The sequence below is a fragment of the Eublepharis macularius genome, chromosome 15, assembly GCF_028583425.1.
Source record: "Eublepharis macularius isolate TG4126 chromosome 15, MPM_Emac_v1.0, whole genome shotgun sequence".
Taxonomy (NCBI): domain Eukaryota; kingdom Metazoa; phylum Chordata; class Lepidosauria; order Squamata; family Eublepharidae; genus Eublepharis; species Eublepharis macularius.
In genome coordinates, this window is record NC_072804.1 from 41,284,031 (window position 1) to 41,306,924 (window position 22,894).

Here is a 22,894-nt window from a genome sequence, read left to right on the forward strand (position 1 = left end):
ACTAGGAACTGAACAAGCCCTGAACCAGAATGAGATGAGAGCTCCATTCCTCACAGGCTAAAACACATGCTCTGTCTCTCCCAGAATATGTTTTAGCCTGTGAGGAGAGGAGCTCTCATCTCACCTAGAGGAAAGTCTTGAGTCCACTATATAAAAGCAAGCCCCACCCAAGGAACAAGCAAAATCAGGAAAACTAGATACATCCCAATTGGACATGTTGACACCACCCCCCACCTCCTAAGATTATCTCTGGAACACATCAATAAATCTGAAACAAAGCCCAAACTAAAAGCCCAAACCTTGGCAGCACAAGACATCCCATTACAGATGCTTCTCTGAAGGAAGAAACTTTAAGTGCCATCAGGATCAGGGCCCTACTACTTCACTTAGAATGGTTAAATAGCCAGGGAGATTTTTTAAAAATCTTGTATGCTGCCTATAAGTTGCTGGTGCAACATTCCTATACACCAGAGCCTGCTTTTTCAGCACCTGGATTTTCTGGACAGCTCCCTTGCTCTTAGCATCCGACTCCTTGATATTGTTGAGCTTTGCCAAGATGGCTGGCCTGCTGGACAGCTCCCAAGCGTTTGGCCATGATCGCCAATTCAGCTGGACCAATGGATGACAGAGAATATGATAATACTATCAGCCTTGGACTCAGTCGGGACTTGGGGTAGTTAGCTCATTAGAAAAGGATTTGTTCCTCCTTACAGGTTTATGTACATGACTGTGATTCATCCTTCCCTTTTTTAATAGCTCTCTTCCACTCTTCTGCTGTTGGCAACTCTGGGTATAAATTCCTCTGCCAGCTGAATATGGCATTTCTTACATCTGGGAAAATGGGCTCCGGCTTACAAAAGCCCAGGCCACAATAAACGTATTAGGCTTTAAGGTGCCAAAAGACAGGCTACCAACTTGCAGTCCACTGCCTGCCCTTGAAATTTATTACATTTGATAATTGTCTTTTTGCTTCTTCTTTTTTTTAGCTCCTAGTTTTGATTATGGAGACATGCCTTCTCCCCTGGGAGAGTCGGAGAGCACCATCACAGTTTTGCTGAGGCCAGCACAGGGGAGAGGGGCACCTATCAGGTACACAGAATCAAGAGAATCATGTACTATAGTTGATTTTGGACATAAATTGATTCCTTTCCTGAATGGAAATGAATTGACAGGTGGGTGGGTTATTACAGCAATTATTAATCTGTGACTATTATTTCACCATAAATTCTTACCAATAAATTGAGATCTTGCTTCATTTTGAGTTTCTGTTTCTGAACACAGCGGCTTTTGTTCCCTATCAAGAGAGTAGCGCGTGCTCTCATTCTTTTGCAGTGGGCACTCGCTGAACGACTCCTCCTGAATGATATTTTAACTGCCCTGTTTCTTGCTCATGCTCCTGGTTTAGTCTTGGTCAGATTTGTGTGTCACCTTTCACGCTTTACCTGTTAGATGAAGTCAGATGGAAATTCCCCTTAAAAAAAGCCTTCCCTCAGAGTGTGAGAGCCAGTTTGGTGTACTGGTTAAGAGTGTGGGACTCTAATCTAGAGAACTGGGTTTGATTCCCCACTCCTCCACTTGAGGCCAGCTGGGTGACCTTGAGTCAGTCACAGCTTCTAGGACCTCTCTCAGCCCCACCCACCTCACAGGGTGATTGTTGTGGGGATAATAATAACATACTTTGTAAACCTCTCTGAGGCCTGTTTTGTGGGCTAGTGTCTGTCTCTTTTGTACCAAAATGATATCCCAAGGTGGGCCACACATGAGTAATTCAATGACTGGAAATTCCTATATATAATATGTCCTCCAAAAGCAGTTTGAGGTTTTTTTCTCTATTTATTTTAGATATTTATACTCTGTTTTTCTGCCCAATGGGGACCTGAGGCAATACCATAATCCTCTCCTCCATTTTAGCCTCACAGCAACAATCTTGTGAGGTAGATTAAGCTGTGACTGGCCCAAAGTCATTCAGAGAGGTTTCAGAGTGTGCAGTGGAGATGCAGACCTTTGTCTTCCAGATCCTAGTCCAACACTCTAACCACTCTGCAGCACTGGTGCTCTTGGATTAAGTGAGGTTACTAGAGATGAGCACGAACTGAAATACGAACCAAAGTTTATCACAAACCAAGACGGTTTGTGGTTCTGACAGCAAGAGGCAAGAAAAGTGTTGTTTTCAAACTTCCCGCCCAGTTTTTCTCTCTCAATGGGAGTAAAAAAAGCAGTGGGGTGGGAAGTTTGAAACTTTTCTTGCTGTTTCCAAATGCAAACAGCTAGAAAATTGCTGTGGCTGCAGCCACTTTGCCGGTGCCTGGAAGTGACAGACCATGAACCTAACGAACTGGTTTGCAAACTGGGCAAATTCATGGTGGTTCGTGCTTCATCACTTTTCATGAACCATGAACCGCCACGAACCTCCATTTTCCCGGTTTGTGTGCATCTGTAGAGGTTACTCTTCACCCCTTCTGTTTCTCCAGCTAGAGATAGCTTCTTATGGGCTTTTAATCCCTGACAAGGGGAAATGACAGAGAGCTGTCCCATCTTTATTTCACCCTTTCTCCAAGGTGCTCAAATTTTGTTATCTCTGCTTCTGTTTTACCAATAATTCTATAAATTACTTTAGGTTGAAAAACCAGGCTTATGGGCATATTTGTACATTCGGCCAGCCTGCACCTGATTTTTACCTTTTCTCTTTCTCCATCCTGCTTCTCTGACTCTGTTCCCAGCACATACCAAGTCATTGTGGAAGAAGATAGGCCCAAGAAGATCAAGCGGGAGCTCGGTGGCCAGGAATGCTTTCCAGTGCCCCTTACCTTCGATGATGCCATGTCCCGTGGTTCAGTTCACTACTTTGGAGCTGAACTGCCTCCCAGTAGCCTCACAGAAGCGAAGCCTTTCACTGTCGGAGACAATCAAACTTATAGCGGCTACTGGAATCCACCCCTGGAGCCTAAGAAGGCATATCTCATCTACTTCCAGGCCATGAGCAATCTCAAAGGGGTGAGTAACAGCTTATGACTGTAAACTAGGATTCGTTTCATCCCCTTCTGAAAGAGCACAGTCTTCTTCTCCTGACAACTTCCAGGATGTCCTTCATCTGCATTTCAGAAGGATGAACTACATACGGAAGCTGCATGGTGTAGTTGTTAGAATGTCAGGAAGATCTGGGAGACCTGGGTTCAAATCCATAGAAGTTTGCTGGGTGAGCTTGGCCCAGTCACATACTCTCAGCCTAACCTACCTCATAGGGTTGTTGTGAGGATAAAATGAAGGAGAGGATAATGATTTAAGCTGCTTTACATCCCCATTGAGGAGAAAGGCAGGGTAAAAGTAAAATAAATAAAAGTAAATAAATATGAAGTGTACAGGGTCGGCTCCTCAGTCCATTTAGTCCGATATTGCTTACTTTGACTGGCAGAGGTTCTGCAGTGACAGGGAACATTCTTACTCAACACGAGCTACTAGAGATCCTATAATTGGGTTGTGCTGTCAGGAACACACACATCCCTGAGCATGCGTGCATATGCACAAACACACACACAAAGTTTCTTAAATTTATATTGACTATAACCCCTCTGGCCAAGGACCATTTATTTATTTATTTACATCATTCACACTCCATCTTTATTCTCCAATGGGGACAGTGGCTTACATCATTCTCCTCTCCTCCCTCTCCCCCCCCCTTATAATCAACACTGTGAGGTAGGTTAGGCTGAGTATAACAGGTCCAAGGTCACCCAGAGAGCTTCCATGGCAGAGAGAGGGATTCAAACCTGGGTCTCCTAGATCCTAGTCCAACACTCTAACTACTACTCAGCACTGCCCCATTGATAAACCTCCCTGCTCCCTACAGATCAGCCTAAGACAGCTGTTATTAATTTGTGTTATATTGCAAGTGCTATTTCGCCTTCCTTTTTTTTCATTGATGCCACCATTTTGTGACCACCATTTAGGAGGACTCTAGAAAGCTCTCACCTTTTCCTGTTGTGCTTAATTCTTTGGGCATTATATAAATAATAAACAAAACAAAAGAGAGGCTCCTCCACATTGAAAGCTAAACTGAAATAGAGTAGAATACTACATGTGAAGGATACAAGTTAATTAGATATGATAAAGGTGTAATTTACTAGCTATAGAGCTAAACAGTCATACAACTTCTGGCTTTTTTATGGTGGAACTTGTATCCTCCCTAAGGAGGTCTTGCGACGAAACATCAGGTACCTCTGCTGGCCCTGATTGTTGGGCCGATGGGTAACGTCCTTCTGGGTGTCCCAACTTTTTCATTACCACTTGTAAGAGAAACGAATGAATGGAACTTATTAATTTGATTGGACTTGAATAGTACTTACCTTATAGGAACTTACCTGTGGGATGTTTTCCGGATTCTGCACCTGTTGAATGACAAGACCATAAGGACTACATATAGTATATATCATATACTGTTGTTCTTTGCAGCAGCTTGAATTTGTTGACATGTTTGCTGATTATATTTATGTACGTTTGATTGAAATTGACATTGCCAGAAGTTGTATGACTGTTTAGCTCTATAGCCAGTAAATTACACCTTTTTCACAGTTAGTTAACTTGTATCCTTCACATGTAGTATTCTACTCTTATTACACTTTATTATATAAATAATAAACATGATTATGTTACGTGGCTGCTGCTGTATTTGTGCTATGGGACAGTGCTGGGAATTGAACTAGGAACCCTCTACATGTAAAGCAAGTGCTCTTCCTCTGAGCCACAGCCCCTGTCCTACATAATACAAGAAAGCTTTCTTACCCCGAGTCTGGCTGATGGTGTGTTTTGGCCAAGCTGTAATAGACATCCAGTTTCCAGGACCAGCTCTGCCTTTTGGAATTATTTGGAACTGAGAATTCCCAGGAATGGACCCTTGGACTTTCTATGGGGAAAGCAAACGTTTTGTCAATTAATGTCAGTCTCTTCCTTCTGGAATGTTGAACTGCAGCTGGCAATGGGCTGGATCTAGCCAGCTTTCCTGCTGGTGGAAAAGGGAAGAAAAGAGTCTTTTTGACCACCAAAAAGGCTATGGAGGGAAACAGGAGGCCTGTATAGACAAAAGTCGTGGGGGAAAGGGGCTGCAGTATGGCAGGAGATTAGGTGAGATGGGCTGGACAGGTAGCTGGATCCAACCCACTTCTTGGTGCAAAGAAGCTTATATATTTATTCAAAACACTTATATCCCAGTTAACTTCCTCAGACTCGAGGCAGCTAACAGGACAAAACCAGGGCTGCGAGGATACAAACCGTTAACAGTCCAACACAGAGATTAAAACACACACAATTTTTAAAGCGCAAATGGCTTTAATTTAGATGGTGCACTAAATTAAAAAAACAACAACTCTGAATTAAAACCACACCAAATTTAAAAAACTCTGCAAACTTAAAAATGCATAGAATTAAAAAGAAAACATTTCACATCTATTTCTGCAGCAGGGAGGAAGATCTGTTTCTGTTTTCTTCAGGTTATCTGGAAAGGAAGGGGGGCCAATAGCCAGCAAGCCTCTTGGTCGGAGACATTCTGCTTTGACACCTTTTCTTCTCATGACTCCTTACATCTGCTAGCATAAGGAGAATGGCCTCCAAGGACTCCAGCCCTCAGCTAGCCTGTCCCCTACAGCCTTCCCAGCAGGCTGTACTGTGCTGATCAGTAAGAATGTAACACACACCAACAACTTCGGCCTTGCTTCAGCCACCTGGGCTTTGCTGCAGACATAAATCCAATCTGACTACCCCGAGGTCCTATTCCTTGTCATGGTGCATTTCTTTCAAGGAGACTGCTGGAGCATTTGGGGTGCCCTCAAGTGAATCCTTGATGTCTGGAGCTGACATTTTCCAGCAGCTCCCAACTCCCCAACTGGATTGGAAGAGGGGGAGGAGAGTAGAGAGCTGTAAACCGTCATGCCCTGAGAGGCAGAAGCCCCTGAAAGTTCATGCATAGGTTTTTCATAGGCAGCATGCTGAAAAGGGCAGGCTGGGCTGCCAGAGAGTAAAAGATGTCTGATTGCTTCGTCAGCAGGGCTGTGGCTCAGTGCTAAAGCGTGTGCTTTGCATGCAGAAGGCCTCGGGTACAATCCCAGGCATCTCCATTGAAAGAGTGATGTGAAAGACTTTGGCCCAAGACCCTGGAGAGCTGCTGCCAGAGTAGCCAAGACTGACCTTGATAGATCAGGAGTCTGACTATATAGAAGGCAGCTTCATGCGTTCCTCAGGCCACTTAAATTGGAGGAAGGCTTCACATGGGTTGATGGCTGCTGAGTTAGGGGAGGGGCCAGTGGCTCCGTGGTAGGGCATCTGCTTTTCCTTTAGAAGGTCCCAGGTTCAATCCCAGGCACCTCTAGTTAAAGGCTGTCCAGAAGCAGATGATGATGGGGATGGGGTGGCTTTGTTACGAATGAATAAAGCTAGAGCAGTGCTTTGCAAGCTGGAAGTCCAAAGTTCAACCTCCAGTGAATGGATTTCAGGCAGCCGGTGCTATGAAAGACCCGTTCTCCGCCCGGCGTCCTGGAGACACGCTGCTCATTAGAGAAGGCAATCCTGATGTAGATGGATCTGATGGCTTGAGTTGGTATCAGGCATTTTCGTATACAGAGGGCAGTGCCTGGACTGCCCTTTACCAGTTAGTCTCATTTTGCTGGGCTTGCAAACAAAGCTGGTAGCTTCTCGTCTCTGACTCATCTGTTCACTCTCGAGCTCAAGTGTCAGTTGTTGCCAGCTGGTGGATTTCCTGGCCCAGCTGCGAGGGAGGGCGTCCTGGAAAGCGTAGCTGGTTTTCCAGCATCCTCCTTGGTTACAGCCCTGCTTCTGTGAATTCTGCTCGAAAATATCCCCAACTGCGCAACTAGGAGCCCTTGTGTAATGACTAGTTATGAGGCTCATGATGAAAAACGGTGCCCATTTGTTTAATTTCCATTCTTCCATCTGCGGCAGTTGCATTAAAATGTCATTTGGCTGGCAGGCAAGCAGGGACTGGGCCATGCGAAGGGATGCCTTTGGGAATCCCTTGGGCAGACGGGATTGAAAGGGAGGAGCTGGATAGCGGGAAAGAGAAAGGAAGTGAGTGATGAATGGTTTCTGTTCTGGGCAACCGAGTCTCCAGACGCTGGGGCTGGAGGCTGTGCTGAGACTATCGCCTCTCTGCTTCAGGGGGCTCTCTTGCAGCCTAGAGAGTGATATTCTCCATCTCTAGGCCTTCGCCGGTAGGGATTCAGTGCCAAGCAGCACAGTCGGCAAATGCGTTTGTGATTACAAATGACAGAGTTGTAGTTTAAGCACCCAGCTTTTAAAGCAGTCAACACAGCCTTTAGTAGATGTACAATACTCACAAACCATATGGGGACTTCAGCAATCCTAATGCAGATTTCAGCAAGTCTCAATGCAGGTAATTACAAGATTGGCCGCCACACAGCAACATCACACAAATTAGCACCTCTTCCACTTGGTTTTTAGAGCTCAGTGGTATAACACATGCTTTATGCAGGGAAGGTTCCAGTTTCAGTCCCTAGCACCTCCATCTCAGATAATAGGTACTGAGAAAAAAAATGTCCCTGTCCAAAATAAATATATGTGCTGCTTCTCTGGAGATCTGCTCGAGGGGGCTGCAAATATAAAATATGCTGATTCTGTTCATTGCTCTTAAATAAACACTGGCCTTTTTTTCTTTAATTCTCTCCTCAGGAAACAAGACTGAACTGCATCCGAATTGCCCGGAAAGGTAAACTTTCTTCTTGGTGTTATTTCTCTTTTGTGGACTGAGTTTACTTTAATTGTTCTGTTATGCACATTGGTTGATTACCACAGAGTGGTGGTTACAAACAAGATGGCTGCCAGTGAGCCACGCTACAGTTGAGCCGTGAAGCAGCGTCCTTTCTTCATCAAATGAGTTTCTTGGATATTTGACTCCTGAGCTATTGTGAACTCTCACACAAATATTTATCATTACATTTATATCCAGCCTTTCTTCTCTGAAGAAGTCCAAGTGGTGTGCATGAGTTCCCAAGTTTCCATTCTGTCACAGAACAGTTCTAGGTGCAGCGAAGTTGTATCTCATGTGATTTACTTATTACGTTTTTTATCCCATCCTCTCTCCATGAAGCTCAGAGTGGCATAAAAGGTTTGTCCACTTCTCCAGTTTGTACACACAATAACCTTTTGAGGTAAGTTGGACCAGGAGTCCCCAAGATTTTTGAACCAGCAGGCACCTTTGGAATTTTGAGAGAGTGGTGAGCACCACTGCAAAATGGCTACCACAGGAGGTGGAGCCAAACCCAAAATGGCTGCTACAGGTGGCAGACCCAAACACAGTAATTCCCTCCTCACACCTCCTGGGAAGAAGGGAATCTTGAAGGAATGGAACCACACACTGACTAAGGAAAGCCCAGGTGCTTACCAGTCCTCCTGATCTTCCAGTGGAAAAACCTTTCATTTGAATGAGGGCAGCCAGTAACAAGCCCTGCCCTACAATGGCTCTGCCCACTTTCTGCAAAGCTCTGCAGGCACCAAGAGAAGTACTGGTGGGCACCACGGCATCCACAAGCACAATAGGGGAGAACCCTGGGCTAGGCTGAGAGGCAGAATCTACAGTAAACAAAGCATGTGGGATAAGAGGATGGGCACTCTTGTGAATTAGAAGCTGCTTAAGACACTGGAAGTAAAAAGTTTAGAGGAAATGGACAATTCTCAGAATGGAGGGGAATAAGTCAGGAAGGGAGTTCCAACAAGAGTGAGAGCTGTCTGGTGCTTTGTTCATAAATGACTGGGAACTGGGTGTGAGCACTATGACAAGATCCAAAATCTCTTCAGTGTTTTAAATGTGATTTGAGTCAGTGTAAACCCTGGATATTTTTATGCATGTAAAATGTTGTCACTGTAACAGTGCATCATGGGCGCTGTAGTCTTTTAGTTAGTTTCGAGTATAGATCTTCTTTAGAAGTCTGTAGCTTATCCCAGAGTTAGCAGACTGCATCATAGATTTCCTCTTGGGGAATTGATAATACATTTCTAATCTAGAACTAGAACATCCCTGCTCTCACATAAACAGGTTCTGTACAAATCACTTCTTTTGTGTAGCTATAGCAAAACACACACAGGGCTTAAACAGGAAACAAATTCCTCCCAGCATAATCCAGATTCCCAAACCGCCGCAGCTCTGAAACATTTATTTTGGGTGAAAAGCTGATCGAAGAATAATGTGGATCTTAGAGAAGAATAAAGACTTTTCTTTCCCTTTTTTGTACATTCGTGTCCAATTTCGGGTCCTACTGACCTTGCCAACATACATTCAAAGCTGGTAACACGAGCAATTGATTTTACTTGCCTGGACATGTTTGGCATTTTATACAGGCGGCTGGCAGTATTAGCCAGGGTAATTGTGTTGCTGATGGTCACCAGGAGCCATTCCTGTAAGTGAAATTGATCAAGGTGTGTGTGTGTGGGGGGGGGGAGGTCTATTTCAGTTTCACTTTCTCTCTCTGGCTGTTGGAATTTTGTCAAATAACTAAATGCTTCATCTTTCAGGGGGATTGAACTTCAGGGCCTTGCGTGTTTAATAAAATTCCTCGTGCTTGACTAATATATTTTGCTCCCTTTTGGATTCGGGGAAGGGCAGAGAAAAGAAACGAAAGCATGTTAAATTTGTGGCTCAGTGAGAAATGAAAAATGGGTATACGTGGGTAGCTAGTACAGAATATTAAAGGGGGCAGTGGGGATTTAGAACCTAAGCACGTAAGAAGAACTCTACTGGACCATAAAGGTAGTCCATCTAGAGTCATACATGAAGCTGCTTTACACTGAACCAGACTGTCAGTCCATCAAGGTCAGTATTGTCTTCTCAGATTGGCAGCAGCTCTCCAGGGTCTCAGGCAGAGGTCTTTCACACCATCTCATGCCTGGTCCTTTTAAACTGGAGATGCTGTGGACTGAATCTGGGAGATGCCAAGGATTGAACCTGGGACCTTCTCTATGCAAAGCATAGACTCTCCCAGTGAGCCACAGCTCCTCCAGCATTCTTAGTCTCTGTGCCCTGTTTATTGGCTCTCCTGTGGGGTTGGAGACCCAGGGATCCATCGGTTTGGGAGGGCCGTTGCCCACATCCCCCCATATCCCGGCATCATCCTCTCCCCCTGCCCACACCAGCCTTCTGTCTGGCTTATTAGATGCCAGCAGTGCAGCAGGAGGATAAGAGTCCTCTGCTTCCCCCTCCCACCCCCGATGTGCAGGCAACACTCTAGGTCCCACCCTGCTCTCAACAGTATATTTGGGTGGGGAGGAAGGAGAAGCTGAGTGGGACTGAAGCCTCAAAGGTGCCACTGCACCCCTGCTTCATTTGGCAACAGAGACATCCCAAGGTGCTGGGGTGCCTGGAGCAATTTTGGGGCCACCCCCCTTACCAGGATGAGGCAAGAGACCATCCTTGGGATGTGCAAAAGGGGCAGCCCTATGGGGATGTGACAGATGGGGGGCACTGCCCTCCACAGGCAAGAAACACAGGGAGAGTATAGTTGTTTGACGCAGACTTTATTGGACTGCCGAATATACAGAGGATGTCTGGACAACTTGCCCTGTACAGAAACTGTGCCCGCGCATGCAGCGGTCAGACATAGGGCAGCTATTCCTCATGCTGCTATCTTTGAAGGGAGCTTAAGTTGCTGGTTGGCTGGGAAGCCGCTCCTGAGGCTGGGCTGGAAAGGCAGTCATGAAGGATTGCTGGGGAATGCGACAGCAATGCTTCTGAGCATCCCGGATAGGTTACGAACTGCCTGTAAGGGGGAAAGAGACATGTGTGGCAAGGGCGAGGGGCTTGGCCTCACACAAGCCACGGCCAGCTCTGCCGTACCCCAGGGGAGTGTCCATGGCCCAGGGAGGAATGGCTCCATCATTGCAGGTGCTGCCAGCAACCAGATGATGGGCACCCCTCCAGTGGAAAAGTGCATTTGGATGTTCTGCTGCTGCCATGGCTGCGTGGAGCTCTGACCCTATGAGGGAAATAAACGAGGGCTGCACGGCTGCCATTGCAGGGGGCTTATGAGAGCAAGTGCCTGGTCACCCTGATCTGCGGCCGTGATCTCTCCTCTGACTGATGGAGGAGTGCGGCTGAGGGAGTCTGGACAGAGCCCTCACATGAGCTGCTAGCAATCCCCCCTTCTGAGACAGCTGTGTTGAGCATTACTCCCAGAGCAACTGCCACTTTGCTTCGTGGGCATGGTCCACCCTCCATGGCCACCAGCCAGCCTCAACCTCAGTGGCCAGCATTTGGGAGGAGGCACCAGCCTATGTGTGAGTGGAGAGGCGTGGCGGGTGTGAATGGACAACCTGACTTCTGCTGCTTCTTATCTGTTGATAGCCCCTCCAAGCCAGGACTCCGGGGATGAGTAACCTGTATGGGAACTTGGGAGAGAGTTGTTAGTCAGGCATTTGTGACTTGGTTCTCCTCCCATATGTGGGTGCACAGTACTCCCTGAAGTTTGCACAGTTCCTTTGGTGTACTTTTGCCCCACCACCAGGTACACTTCCACCTCACAGAGGAGTGAGGAATCAAACCTGGTTCTCCAGATTAGAATCCTACTGTTTTTAACCACTACACCAAAATAGATACTAATATGTAATATAAAACAGCGTGGAGTAAATTCATTGAAACTCTCCCACACAACAGCATAAGATGCAATCAGGGCAATACATCCAGATAAGAGTTTTTCCTTTACCCATAAATCTCCTTAAGCCAGGTATAACAGGTATAACAGATTCAAGATGGAGTGCTGACCACGGATCAGAAATGGTATAAGTTGCTCGATGCAATCTGAACATACCCCTGATTGGCTTGTAGAGTGATCAGGAGTGCTGAACAAGGTCGGACAGACTGTGGGATGTGCCCACTGAGAAATTCGCAGCATTCCTACTTAGGAGACTCAACCATGAGAATTTTGCGCCTTGCTTCCAGTTGAGCTGTGTGTGTGAAGCTCCTGCAGTTAAGTTCTGTGCGTCAAGCCATTCAGCATCGCCAGTAAAAATCAAAACGCAGCCTTGCGTCACTGTGAATGCTAACAGATACGTTGTGTCTTAAGCTTTCCTGGACTAGCTGCTCATCAGATGCAGAAAGTATGTCCTCCGTTGGCATACATGGACATAGAGATGAATATTATAAACAGTGGGGGGTCAAATAGTAATGAAAGGCAAGATGTATAGTCTTTGTTATTTCCATATAAAACCCCGGTGTATATAAGCGATTTGCACAATGCAAGCACAGTGAATAGTCACAGCAGCAGTAATTGGTGCAAACGTATCTACTGGCTGAGCATACATTTCCTGCGTCTTCGGAAGTGGGCCTTAGTCCATGAAAGATTCTGCCACAACAAATCTATTAGTCTTTTAGGTGCCACAAGATGCCCGTTTGTTTTTGCTGCAATAGAGCGATATGTTTACCCCTCTAAATTTTTCATCCAAAACTCAGACTCCTTGGAGATTGATGCTACTTCTGTGCATTGGTTACCAGCTCCTGAGGAACCTGCATGAACACACAAAGTTGCCTTATTCTGAACCGGACCCTTGTTTCATCAAAACTGTATACTGACTGGCAGAAATTCAGCAGAGTCTCTTGTAGGGGTCTTCCAATCTCCAGCTGATCTTTTAGGTGGAGATTGACATTTTGCATGCAAAGCAGATGATCCACCCCACACCATAAATGCAGCTGCCCTAATCCTAAATCAGACCCTTGGTTTATCAAAGTCAACATTGTCTATTCTGATGGGCAGCAGCTCTCTAGGGTCTTAGGTGGAGGTCTTTCACATCACCCGCTATATGATTCTTTGGAGATGTTGGAGATTGGATGGGATACCTTTGGCATGCAAAGCAGATGCTCGACTGCTGAGTTGTGGTCCTTGGCCACTGTCCCAGATGAACACATTCTTCAGCATCTAGATTCCCAGTCAAACCATATCCTCTGCTGTGGAGAGGGTAATTCGTGTTGGGTTAATAGAGTTAATATTGTGGTCGCAGCCTGGCCCATTCTTTGGCGAACAGAGATGGAAAAGAAAGAAGCCAGGAGGAGGGAGGAAAAAATGTAATTTGTCTCTTTTATGCGTTAGATTGGCCGATTGTTTCTTTGGATCAGGACATTAAGCATGCTTGTTTTTAATGTGGGATTAGATTGGATTGTTTGCTAGAACATTAAATAGGCATTGTGCGTGCTTGGCTGAGGATGGGTCTTTTGCTGGCACTAAACTCCATCATGCCTTCGCCACATTGAGCTATGGGAATGACACGCGCCTCTTTGTGGATCAGACTGGCTCCTGTTCCACTCTGTTGGGTAAGGAGCATACGGCAGGGCACGGCTTGCCCTACCGATGCCCAGGGGTGGTGACGGATTTTTCTGACACTCCTAATTGCCAAGGCCTCATAGACTGAACTTGCCAGATTTCCACAAGGACAGTAGAAGGTGTAAGGGATTCGTTTCCAACTATTGAGCGGTGATGTCAGACGCTCAGTAGCTAAAAGCAATGCAAAAGGGTTTCAAGTTTAAGAACAGTATGACTTACAAATGTACAGATCTGAGATTAGAATATTTTGGGTTGGGATCTAAGGATCGTTACAAGTTTGGTATGCAGAAAGTACCAGAGTCACTTTGGGGGGCTTTATTGGGCATTAGATAAAAAGGGGTTGAGAAAGATTTCCTAAGCCAGTGATATTTAGTGGCTTGGGAGCCATCTATAGCTCTTTGGCATGCCACTTGTGGCACTTCTAAGCCTTTCTCCCAATGTGGCACCTGCCCACATGTTTCAGAAAAGTGGGCAAAGCCCTTACCCAGTAGGTCTGCCAGCCTGAGGTACAGCCCTGATGCCAGCGATGGAAGTAAATGCAGCCCTTTTGGTCGATGGTACTTGTGAATATGGCTTTCCACAGGCCATGAACTGAGTATCACTCTTCTAAGCTAAGCAGGCCCAAGACCTTTACAGGTCTTGTTAGATAAGACAGGCAGCTTCAGGTGGTCTGAAAATGTGTAATGCAGCAACCGTGCTGAAACTAAACTCTGCTCTGTGCCAAAATGGAATCCACAGTGACTTACGACATTGCTTTCCCCACCTCTATTTTATCTTCCCAGCAGCCGGATTTGAGTTCAGTGGCACTTTAGAGACCAACAAGAATTTTAGGGTGTCAGCTTTCAAGAGTCAGAGCTAAAGAAGTTGACTGAAGAAGGAAGCTTGGATTCTCAAAAGCTTACACTCCGAAAATCTTGTTGGTCTCTAAGGTGCCACTGGACTCAAATCCTGCTGTTCTACTGCAGGCCAACTCGGCTATTCACCTCTAAAATAATCTTCCCACCAGCAACTTTGAAAGGTCTGTTAGGCTAAGAGAGAATAACAGGCTTTCATGGCACATTAGGGCCTTTTGTCTCCCAGGTCCTAGTCCAGCACTCTATCCCACAGTGCATTGAAGACTTCCTTGTTTCCAGTGAACTGCACTTTGTTGCGGCATCCAGATGTGACCAAGTGACAAATTTAGGTTTATTCTCTTGCCTTCAAACCAGGATTTGCGGTTTCATCCAGGTTTGGATAGCGCGACAAACTGTGGTTTGTTGGTAACTGGGAAGTCTTTAATATCTGAATGGAACTTGAAAGGCAGAGAGAAGGCACATGCAGCCTCAGTGCAGCTCATGGGTATTGTCCTTATCCCACAGATGGCGCAGCCCTCGTCTCTGGAATGTATACATGACTGGTACAGAGGAAGCAACTTGGGGAGGAAGGAGACCGTTCTGCTTAAACCACTACAACAATTGGAACTTATTTTTCAAAACACAAAACCTGCTCGTGTTTATCTTTTACAGCTGCTTGCAAAGAGAGCAAACGTCCCCTGGAAGTGTCCCAACACTCGGAAGAGATGGGCCTCATCCTGGGCATTTGCGCTGGAGGGCTGGTTGTGCTGATCATCCTGTTGGGGGCCATCATTGTTGTCATTCGAAAAGGGTAAGCAGATGTTTGTCTCTTGTCTCGGCCGCTTCTGCAGGCTCTGCAGTGGGCAGCTCCCTCCCCTCCCCTTCCCCTTCTCCTGTCTCCAGGGCCATTTCACCTCATTTGGAGTCCTGCAGCTTTGAAGAGAAATGTGTTGTGAATGACAATCTAGGCTGTGACCTGACATGGGCAGCCAAAGTCATTCACAGTTGTAGCAAAATTCCCACTCTATGGAGTGCACAGGTTGGGTCCAGGGTCTCGGCCTTCTGTCCCAGGGTAACAGTCGCATGTGTAATCCATAATTCTCATGCATGTGGTCCCCAATTTATTTAGAATTGTTCTGTGCCGTCTCTTCAGAGTTCTGCTCGAGGCAGCTTACAATTAAAAACCACAGTATAATAGAATGAGCCATTAAAAGAACAAGCCCTCGTACATAAGCAGCAGTAAAAACTTATCCACACAACAGCCGCAAACTGTTAAAAAGTAGATAAGATAAAACGCCTAATTAAAAGCCTGGTAAAAAAGTGTGTTTTGGTTTGGTGCCTAAAAGGAAGTAGTGGAGATGCCAGGCAAACCTCAAGGGGAAGAGGGTTCCAAAGGCAAGGTGCCACCACAGAAAAGGCCATGACTGAATCCACACTCACCAGCACAGCGCTAAAAAGGTGGCGTGAGAGCGTCTTTCTGGTGCGTTTTATGACATCATCGTGCCACGAGAGTGGCATCATGGGGCAATGACATCATAAAACGCGCCAGAAAGACGGTCTCACTCCCTCTGTTTAGCGCTGTGCCGGTAAGTGTGGATTCAGCCCATGTCTTTGGTCACCACCCGTCTTACTTCTGAAGGTGGGAGCACAGAGAGCCGATTAAGAAGATAAAGGTACCAATTGAGGTAGGGACACGAGGGCCAACTAAGATTGTTGTAGCTTCAGTCCCTGTCCCCCCTCCAGTACCATTTTCCTGCCTTGAAACCATCTTGGGGAAAGGATGCAATTTGGCCTGTGTGGGAGAGAACCACAAATTTCTAGATCCCCGAGCTGATCTCTTCCCATTTGAATCCACATTTACAAATTCTGCCCTGCATCACTTCAGCCTAGTCTTGGATCCAACGGCTGTGATGGCCATACTGGGAACTCAGTCCCTCTGGGACCTTTGACTCCGCATCATCTTTCTTTTTTGGCAACTGGTTTATTTCCCAGTTCCTAGTCATATACCCCAACCCTGCCTGATACGGTTGTGCTCCCCTCACCTCTATGCCAGACTTCCTCTGTAGCCTCGTAATAATGTTCATATGCAGTTCAAAGATGGTTCTCTTTATTGTGATTTCCGTTGCATTTCTCGTTCAAGTCCATTGGGACATTTGATTGCAAGCCACCTCATAAGATCTGGCTGAGAGCACTGATGGTTATAAAAAATACAGTTAATAACAGGGCTTGGAAGGCAGAGTTTCATATTCCAAAGGAACATCTCACTCCGATTTTGTTGACTATGGTATGGATCTCTGGACTTCCGCTTGCCAGCGCTGTGGTCTGGTAGTCCCTTGTTTCTGCCCCTTGGCTCCTTCTTTGCATGCTGCTTTCTTCTGTGATGCTTCACGAAGTTAAATCCCTCCTCTGCATCCCTTTGTTTCTCAGAGCCAGTGCTGTGGAATGATGCTGCCAGTTGCCACCTCGCCCTAGTCCTTTAGAATCAGAACTTTGCCAGGGCCAGCAACAGCCAGAAGTTGCTTGGGGCAGGGAAGGCAAAAACCTGAAGTTTCTCAGGGCGGTGCAGATGAGAATCAGAAGTTGCTTGGGCACCTCAGGTGAGAGCTGGAAGTGGCTCAGGATGCTGCAGGCAAGAGGTGGAAGTTGCTTGGAAGGTGCAAGGGAGATCCAGAAGGTGCTTTGGGTCAGCACTGGTGAGGATGCGGCCGCTCGAGTACTCATAGTTTCCAAGTTCATTTTGCTTGGGCTGCACGTCTCAGTACAGCCAAAGGTCGAGTCCCTACATGTTGCCTCTTCCCAGTGACAAATGGATGCAGAGAGCCAGTGTGGGCAGAGAGCCAACGTGGTGTAATGGCTAGAGTGATGGACCCAGGGTCCATCCGTATGACCCAGGGTCGAATCCTTACTCTGCCATGAAATCTTGCTGGGTGACCTTGGGCCATCCACCTACTCTCAAGCTAATCTACTTTCAGGGTTGTTGTAAGGAAAAATGGAGAAGAGGAGAGCGAAGTAAGCTGCTTGGGGAGAAATGTGGGATGTAAATAAAGTAAAATAAATAAAGATAAAGATCTATAGGCTCATAATGCTTTGGTGGCCAGAAAGCTGGACATTAATGATATGAGATGGAAGGGCAGGTCTCTGCTATTTTGCTTCTGCCAAGCACGTCCGACGGTGACTATTCGTAGAATACTGATGTTCCGTTTGACCCATATACCATCTCTCTTGGAGGATGTAACCCTTTTTCTCTTTCCTTTTGGCTGATCCAGGCAGCTCAGTAGAGCAGAGAGCATCTTCTGTGCCTTTCTGGCACGGAGCAGGTCTCAGCATGGTTTCTAGCGTGCAAAGATGCTGTCACTGCTACTGCCTAGCTTGCTCGTGGACTGGACAGCTACTCAGCATGCCTCCTGCAGACGCTTCCGCGCTGCGGATCAAAGGCTGGTAGGGGGCAAAGAAACGGGTCGGACACTGGCTGCTTTGTGTTGCATCTATATTTCATTACTTAGCATTCTGCCTGGACAGGCACGATCCCACTGCCCTTTCAGGAACATTAAGTCCCAGGCAAAGGAACTGTCCTCCCCCCCTCCCCCCCAAGCAGTCTGTTGAGAAATGATTAGAGGCAGCCAGGCAGGGCAACTCATACTGGCAGGGTAGTAGAGCAGGCAGCAGAAGTGGGCAGAGTTGCACGCACGCAAGTTTCTTGTGGTTTACATGCTACCACCCACTGGTGCATCTTGATACATTTGCATTGCTTGTTGTTTGCTGTCTTGCAACCTCACAGTTTAAGACTAGGGCAGGTTGTGGCTGCGGTGAGACTTTTCTTTTAGAAGCCAAACTAGCGAGTCTCCATGGCAGGGATTAGAAATACGGATTGGAGATCTGCTCCAGAGAATGATGTCAGTGCTCTGTCCAGATTAATGGTAATGTCGATTGTTACAGCCTGCATATAGGATGCTTCCACGTGGGAATGATTCTCTGTGCTGCTGTCATTTGCTACTGTAGCACAGTGGTTAAGTGGTTCTGCTGCGAATCAGCACTTTATTGGTTCAAATCCCACTACTGCCATGAGCTTAGTAGGTGGCTTGGGTAAGCCACTCGCCTCAGCCCCAGCTCCCCAGCTGCATTATGGGATAATAATAACACTAACTTGTTCACCACTCTGAGTGAGGCACTAATCTGTCTAGAAGAATGGTATATAAGTGCAGTTGCTGCTGTTGTAGTAGTAGTTGTTGTTAAAAGCATTTGCAGTGGGACTAGAGCCTCCCTCATGCCTATTTCCCTCCCCATCCTGTCCCTAGCTGGCCTTGTACCATTTTTAAAAAAAATTGGTAGTAGGAGTATTGTTATAGCAATATGGATTAAAAAAACAGTCTGCTGGAGATGGGGACATATTATGTTTCTGTGTTGGGTGAATCTTGCATGGCTTGAGTGCCTTTTCTTTGTCATAAAATATACAGATCTGGAAGTTGTTGAACAAATCACTTCTCAGTCCACGTACCTGTAGAGGGCAACTCCTACTAGACTGAGAGAGCAGCTCAAAAATAAGTTATTCCTGTCATTGACTCAGAAGCATTTATTGATGCAAATAATCCAGGGAAAAACTTCAGACTGCAAAGAAATATCATGAAAGATGGCCTGCTTCCAGCCCCGTTCCCACTCAAGGCCCTAGCTCTGCCTGTATCCTTTCTCCAGAAACGTCAAACTGGCTACAGCCAGAAGCAATCTTTTTCTTGTTGACACCCAGTGCTGCAAAATTGCTGTAAAGCTTCCATTCAGCAGCATGTTTCTGTGGAAAAAAAGATATAGTGACATACCCAAGCCACAAGAAAAAGGAAAAGAGCATTATCCACAGAAAGACTATCTAGAGGCCATATTATGGTGATGCCGAATATACAGAAGGATCCAAATTTAGATAATCTTGCAGAGTAAATTTGTGTTTGGGTTTAATTTCCCCCTGATAAAAAAAGCAATTAAATGTTTGAAATGCATTGGGATCTTCTGCCAGATTGTCAGTACATTTTCTGGGCACCTGATGTGAGCTTCCCAAATTGTCCTGCTATTCAAACATTACATAAACAGTTTAGAAAAGAATAACCTGTGAAGCAGCATTCAGTCCCTAACAAAGCAGACTCTGAAGTGAATCATTTAGCCTTGTATGAAAGGAGAGAAAAGGGAGAGGAGGTGTGGCTTTTTCCACATAGACTTTGTGCTTGCTCTAATTCATGGTGTGTCTTGGCAGGCACAGCCAGAAGCAAGAGCGCTCATATAAATTGCAAAGGACTTCTGTTCTTTCTTTGGTTTTGGTCATTTTAAAAAAGTACTACCAGGTATTCTAATATAGTTCAGCTAGGGAGGCAGTGAATGCTAACAATTTTCCATTGGATGTATGAGACAGCCTTATAGTAAATCAGACAGTTAATTCATCTAGTTTAATGTTGGCATGTATCCTACCACTCCACTGAGCAGAGTGGAGCCTACAGAGCCTTCAAACTTAAGTGGCTGTTCTTACAATATAAGAGCCACTCAAATTTGGGGCAAGCTTCTTCAGTTGGTAGAACTTTCTGACAGTCTAAGACTGAATACATGTCATTGGCTGATTCCGCACATGTTGGATAATGCACTTTCAATGCACTTTATCAATCGTTTGAGGTGGATTTTTTGTTCCGCTCATGAAAAAATCCATTCCAAATGATCTATAAAGAGGATTGGAAGTGCATTATCCAACATGTGCGGAATCAGCCATTGGCTTCTTCAGGGGTCACCAAACTTGTTGAATCAGTGGACACTTTTCAGAACAGGTAGTAGGCACCACAAAAAATGGCTGCCATGGGAAGCTGGGATTTAGCTACAAAATGTTGGGAAATTCCTGAAAATGTTGGGAAGGTCCAAGTCCATCATTCTCCTATGACAGAGGCAGCTGTTTCCCAATGGGTGTCACCTGCAGAGTCCGTGAGGCTGCGGTATTCCAAATCAGCTCGTTAGCATCTATTACTCCATTTTCCTACTCCAATCAAGTAGAGAACAGCCAAGACTGATCTCTTTGCTTTGGGGGAGAAGCAAGGGGGCACCAGGAAACACATCCAGTCACTATTATGGTGCCCATGGGGCACCCCGTTAGGGACCACTGGACTACTGTGACTGGCAGCAGTTTTTCAGGGTCCTCACTGGTAGGTTTGGAACTTTCTGCATGCACAGGGATAGGGTTTTTTTTTAATAGTACTCTGCTGCCAATTATAAATTTCCCTTCTACCACTTACCCAAATATAACCCAAGACACCAATCACAGTGATACGAAGACATGTGAGTTTTATTGCTACAGAAAACTCAAGACGCATGCGGTTCCCGGGGCCTGATGCGTACTGAGCTACTTTTTCCTTACGCCTAAATAATTGAATGCAAAATTGTTCACAGAACGAAATGAATCAAAAGATCAAAAAGTTTTTTACAAACGGTTCACTTAGACTTCCTCTTACAAAGAATGATGGCACTATTACTTTGAGTGACAAGATACAATCAAAATACTTAATACAAATAAAAATCCTTTCGGGCTCCTTGTGGTAGGCTGGAACATAAATGATTCTGCAGTATGACGTGTCCAAGGCTGAATATGGAATCCTTATGCTAGATAAAAATTGCTTATCATTGTGTATTTACAAAGTTGTGTAATGTCATACTGACCCACAGCATAGCGACAATCACAAACAAGAGACATGGAGGTGTTCTCCATAACTTTTACATGCAAGGCAAAGTTTCTTGCTCACAAAACTAAAATGGTAGGGGTCTTTATTAAAAATCCTCTAACGCATAGCAAGTAACCAGTCCCCATGCCACATTATCTTGCCCGGTCTGCCTACAAAAGCCATGGATGTGGACCAGTGTTCCAAACAGGGCTTTAAGAATCGCATGCCTTCCTCCTTCTTACAGATGCAAGTAGGCCATGCTGTGGGTGTGCCCGTTTTCATATCCATGATTATCCGTTCTCTCGTTTCACACTGTCAAATGCTTTTCACCACCTGGCTGTGTTCATTTACTCTGCAATAGCCTGTGCTGCACTGATTTAGAAGCCACAAGGGTGTTTGTTCTTTGAGTTAAAGTTATGTTAGGGAAACATAATCGCCCTGCATTACATTATCGACCGATCACAATCAACCTCTCCAGCTGCAGAGGATGAAACAGGAGACTGTTCCATGCATGTAAATGCACGTGCTGTAGAATCAGGATGCAACTCGCACCCATCCCAGAGATCTAACTGCTTTGGATCAGCGTGGGTGGGAACCGAGCCCTGAATAATAACACTGTCACAAAAGTTTAACAAGGTATCCCCAAAGGAGAAATACGGGGCAGACGTGGACACTGATTTTGCAAGGCTTTGTGTTGGAAAACTCATTAGACCGTTGCTGGCAAATACAGACCCTTGGAGAACGTATGGTGTATATATATGGATTTGAGAACTTGTTACCGATCTGTTTAGTAGAAGTCAACAAAGGAAAAGGATAGGACTTAGCAAAAACACTTTGGTATACAGCCCCTGGAAGCTCTGTCATGTCAGGAATACCTTTGCTGTGGATTGCTGCAGGGGAATGAGTTGTATGGCTGTGTAATTGAAGAGATCTAGTTAATATTTTGTAGCAGTTAGTCTGTTAGACTCTGATGAGGGTTTGGATCCTCACTTACCCACAATTCTGCGACTGTGGGTCAGCCACTGAACAACCGCACAGGTGTGTTGTGAAGATACAGATGGGGAGGAGAGAGTCCCTCTGTCACAGGGCAGTGAAGTGTTTCTTGTATAAGTCGAATCTACGGAACTGCTACCCTCTAGGCATTTAAATCAACAGAAGACAGATTTCTGTGGGGAGACGCTACTTCTGTAATAGTGTCCTGTTGCAGGCAGAGAACAGCCTTTAGTGGTGGAAAGCACCATCAAGTTGCAACTGACTTATGGCGACCCCGTAGAGGTGGTTTTCCATTGCCTGCCTCTGCTTAGCAATCCTGGACTTGCTCGGTGTTCTCCCATACAAGTATGAACCAGGTCCAACCCTGCTTACCTTCTGAGATCTGACAAGATCAGACTAGCCCGTGTAATCCAGAGCAGACTTCAGCAATATGAAATGCATTTTCTTCAGAAAATTTCTATGCTGCCTCTCCAGAGACCTGCATGAGGTGGCTTACAACCAAGATAATAAAGCAAAGCCATTAAATCACATGCATTAAAAACAAAGTCATTGAAACTCAGCTATTAAAAAACTACGTCTGTGCCATTAAACCAAGCCAGGATATACCATCCTCATAGGATATACATTGATCAGCCTAAAATGATGTCGATAAAATGTTTCTTTAAGTAGTCAAATTGGAATGGGTTTAGAGGAGGAAAATAAAAATGGCTGGGGATCTGGAAAACAAGTCCTACCAGGATAAGTCACTCTGGAGCTTTTGGGTAGCGAAACTTTGCGTTACACAATGTCACAGTGTCACTTCTGATCACACCACACATTGCCACAATGTTACTGTTGCTCCCAAAATTGGGAATGCATGATATTCTTTCTGGTAACTTGACCGGAAATAGCATTGTCGAACAAAAACTCAATGATGGTTGTTGTGGATTTTCCGGGCTGTATTGCCGTGATCTTGGCATTGTAGTTCCTGACATTTCGCCAGCAGCTGTGACTGGCATCTTCAGAGGTATAGCACCAAAAGACAGAGATCTCTCAGTGTCACAGTGTGGAGAAGATGTTGGCA

At 45.6% G+C, this 22,894-nt stretch overlaps 1 protein-coding gene across 1 annotated transcript in view; it reads left to right on the top strand.

Annotated features, from left to right (window-relative positions):
• The window catches only part of PTPRU (protein tyrosine phosphatase receptor type U), a 386,725-nt gene that overhangs the window by 268,691 nt on the left and 95,140 nt on the right, over positions 1-22,894 (top strand). Inside the window, exons 11-14 of the mRNA XM_054999127.1 lie at positions 987-1,089; positions 2,721-2,994; positions 7,696-7,732; positions 14,834-14,972. Coding sequence (XP_054855102.1) covers positions 987-1,089; positions 2,721-2,994; positions 7,696-7,732; positions 14,834-14,972 — 553 coding nt within the window. The remainder of the gene's footprint in view (positions 1-986; positions 1,090-2,720; positions 2,995-7,695; positions 7,733-14,833; positions 14,973-22,894) is intronic.